General features: G+C 37.4%; 1 protein-coding gene across 1 annotated transcript; it reads left to right on the top strand.

The window, feature by feature from the left end:
- Positions 1-837: 837 nt before the first annotated feature.
- Positions 838-2,967, top strand: LOC110456154 (uncharacterized oxidoreductase SAR2567-like). Its single transcript, XM_021506725.1, has 5 exons — positions 838-861; positions 1,218-1,362; positions 2,250-2,290; positions 2,698-2,767; positions 2,927-2,967. The coding sequence occupies exons 1-5, from the start codon at positions 838-840 to the stop codon at positions 2,965-2,967; spliced, it is 321 nt and encodes a 106-aa protein (XP_021362400.1).
- The last annotated feature ends 759 nt before the right edge of the window (positions 2,968-3,726 follow it).

The following is a 3,726-nucleotide window of genomic DNA, read 5'->3' as shown; positions in this document are numbered from 1 at the left end:
GACAACCCTTCGAAATAAATCGTGAGCACATCACTTCGCGCAACTTGGCCATTCCCGTGCACGTGTCCTCGATTGGTACCTAATACAAGCGACCGTCAAAGTTATTCTGAACGGTTTGCTGTTCTAAAAACCGCGTAACTGTGATGCTAAATAACTTTCCTCGATCACTTGAAATTCCAAAACGTCTAACCCCGAAGGTACAACGGTCAGATACGATATAGGGCCTATCGTTTGAAGTGATCAGAAAGGCCGAAAATCGGCACCTTGACAAGGTGTTTCAAGGCGATACTATACTTTCTAATCAAGCATATCGCACGTATTTATGCTTTCTACGGTACGGGAAAAGTTAAATCAGAATACCATGTACACTAATTTAAATATACTGAACCTATAAATTTGTTGGATGCGTAGTTTGAACGAGTTTATCAGATCGACTTACGGCGCCGTCAAATGTACGTGTGCGAGACCACCTATGTGTGACTCGCTTATTATCAGACTGTTTTCTCAACGTCAATGGGCCGGGTCATCCAATTAACTTGACCCCACTGTCCATTATTGTACAAGAATTATAACACCTTTTGCCACCTGAAGTTTGATAATTGACTTTACAACTTAGACAAAAGCATTAATTAACTCGCGGTCGTACAGCGCACGCTGATCTGTGACGGCCCTGATTATGTTTACGCAATCAGTGTCAGCCACAATACACACGTGAGCATGAGTAGACGGATCGTTTTCTGGGACAAAGATACAGAGTTGCCCAATTTAAAAAAACTTAGTAGTCAATTTAGTAGCCACATCAAATTTTTAGTAGCCAATAAAAAATAAAAGTAGCCAATGGCTACTTTGGCTACCGACAGCGTGAGCCCTGGCAATCGGACCGCTACAAATAGATGCAGTCAGGAAAAACCAAAATACATGAGAACTCCCCTATGACATCATCGATCGGTACCCCCCTCGTATATAGGTTGTCGCTATAAATAGATGCAGTCAGGAAAAACCCAAATACATGAGAATCCCCCCTGTGACGTCATCGATCGGTACCCCCCTGCCCAAGGGGGGTGCCAGGGAGGTGGTAAGGATTATATAGGGGAGTGCACCGGATGACCCTGCGCCAGAAACGGTACTTTTGTACTACTATTCGAAATTAAGTGAAAAGAAAGGTGATCAGCGTTAATATTGAAGAATAAGAATCTTTTATGAAATTTCGTTTTAAGGTAAATAATGCTGGCATGATGAGCAAATGCGACCAGAGCGTCTACACACTGACGGAGGCTGGCCTTGACAAAGAAATGGATGTGAACGTTAAGGCACCACTGTTCCTTTCAAGACTGGCAATACCACATCTGAAGGAAACAAAGGGTAGCGCTCTCGTTCCGTTTTATTTTCATTTTTAACGCGATCTGTCGAAAGGATATCCATGTGTATCAATGAATAATAATGTTGAAGTACCTTTATAAATACAGTTTCATATTGAAGGTCATACTTCTTATTGACAGGCAAATAGGCATGTTGCATAGGTAGCAGAGTACAGTAGAAATGGCTTGATCCTAAAAATGAAGGGCATAATGTGGATAGCGGATTCATCTTGCACAACACACCTACATATATATTTTATTTTTATAAACTACATTTTGAATACGTTTTTTTTTAGAAGAATGATTTTTTTTTCAAAAAGCAATTTCCCCAGATCTGGGACTTGTGAAAACCATGGTGACCACATAAAAAAAAGCCAAAAAATGCAAAAAACATGCTCCCAAAATTTGACCCACGCAAGAATTTTTTCTTTTCTTGAAACCTGTCTTAAATTTAATATCACCTATTCGGTAACAGAAATACTCACGTTTTAGCATAGGTCGTTCAACTGTATTTTTCACAATATTTACACGTGTGCTGAGTACAAAAAATAGACTACATGAAAAGCTAGCTTTTGTTGTGTACACACAGATTTGTGAATGGCCAAAAATGTAGTCTCAAACCAAATTCGATTTTTGTTTTTAAATATGAAGCCCACATAGTCCACTTCATCATGTATATGCCAATTTTAGTGCTGATTTTTGTTTTTTAGTTTGGATACATGTAATATTACAGGGGTTATTCATTGTATAAAAATATCACCCATGGCCACTGTATGCTACTGTACACTGCTACCATATTACTATAAGTCGAGAATTTCAGTTTTATCTATCGGTAAATATTAAAAATGAAAACACACTTAAAATGGATTGTACTTACTAATTTATTTGTAGGATGTATCGTCAATGTGTCAAGTATATATTCTAAAGAAATTGTAAGTATATTTGGTCTAATAAAAACTTAAGTTTGTAGAGTGCTCAACACCAAAGGTTTTGATTACATATGAACTTTCTCAAAAACGTAGGCTAGAAAAATTGAACATGCTACATAGGTAGCATTTGAACCAATTGCTGTATGTCTGCTAGGGGTATTGAACCAGTGTATTCTATAATGTAATGTTTTACAGAAGTACACATTTGTACATCTAAATGCGTCAGACGCTACCCGATAGGTCTGATCGTATGGCATTAAAGTGTCAACTGGTATACGCGCAAGTATAATACAGAAGTTAATAGTATGGTCTTGTCTTCATCTTCATATCACAATGTATGAATGACAAACAATTTATATTCATATAAATGACCTAAATTCCCCATGCACACACTCTTTTTGTCTTTACAGACAAATGATTGCATTGGATATCACATGACCAAAGCGGCAACGGACATGATGACCAAAGTTCTCGCTAAAGGTAAATATGATCAGGCAATTAAGGTGTAACAATAAATATATAAACTATCTAGTTTAGAACATTTCATTTTGCTATCGTCATCATATAAAAAACCATTTCAACCTATATGTTTTTATTCAATATGATAAAACATTTCGCTATCCCATTTACATGTTGTAGAGCTGGTGACATACGGAGTGCGTGTTAACTCTATCAAGTAAGTAGTCTCACGTGTATTGTTATACATACTCAAGGTTATTGTCACTCATACTCACGTGTATTGTTATACATAATCAAGGTTATTGTTATACATACTCACGTGTATTGTTATACATTTAAGTATCGAACTGCTTTCAGTTGGCATTCATAGGCAATATGACTTCCAACTGGACAAACGCAAATTCAATGAAGCGTGGTTGCGCTTCATGTTGGATTTGTCTTTGTCCAGTTGGAATTCATATTGCCTATAAAAACCAACTGAAAGCATTTCAATACTTATATTAACTGTCTACTCACGTGTATATATTTACATTTGCCCCCGCGCCGTCCCATTACAACAGTGTAAGAGGGCAAGTGTAATTATATAGGCTATAATTACAACTGCTCGACTATAATTACAACTGCCTGTTTCAGGTGTAGGAATATGTAAACAAACAAAATGGCCGCCTGAAATGTATTTTGAGGCAGGGCAAATGGTTTTTGTAGGAATATTTTTTGTTTAAATGTGTAACAATACACGGTGTATTTACGTAACCTTGTCCAGTGTATGTGTTCCTTTGTTCTTTTGATGTGTTATTTACGTAACTTTGTCCTGTGGGTGTGTTCCTGTGTTCTTGTGAGGTGTTATTTACGTAACCTTGTCCAGTGTATGTGTTCCTGTGTTCTTGTGAGGTGTCATTTACGTAACCTTGTCCAGTGTATGTGTTCCTGTGTTCTTGTGAGGTGTTATTTACGTAACTTTGTCCTGTGTGTGTGTTCCT

The sequence above is a fragment of the Mizuhopecten yessoensis genome, unplaced genomic scaffold (assembly GCF_002113885.1).
Source record: "Mizuhopecten yessoensis strain PY_sf001 unplaced genomic scaffold, ASM211388v2 scaffold8537, whole genome shotgun sequence".
Classification (NCBI taxonomy): Eukaryota; Metazoa; Mollusca; class Bivalvia; order Pectinida; family Pectinidae; genus Mizuhopecten; species Mizuhopecten yessoensis.
This window is presented reverse-complemented; position numbering and strand designations above follow the sequence as displayed.

What these genes read in the sequence shown, in the direction of transcription:
- LOC110456154 (XM_021506725.1), top strand. Translation starts at nt 838, where the DNA reads ATGGCTACTTTGGCTACCGACAGC. An exon ending in GTATATATTCTAAAGAAATT is followed by an intron (nt 2,291 to 2,697) that starts GTAAGTATATTT and finishes TTGTCTTTACAG; the next exon opens with ACAAATGATTGCATTGGATA. An exon ending in GACCAAAGTTCTCGCTAAAG is followed by an intron (nt 2,768 to 2,926) that starts GTAAATATGATC and finishes TACATGTTGTAG; the next exon opens with AGCTGGTGACATACGGAGTG.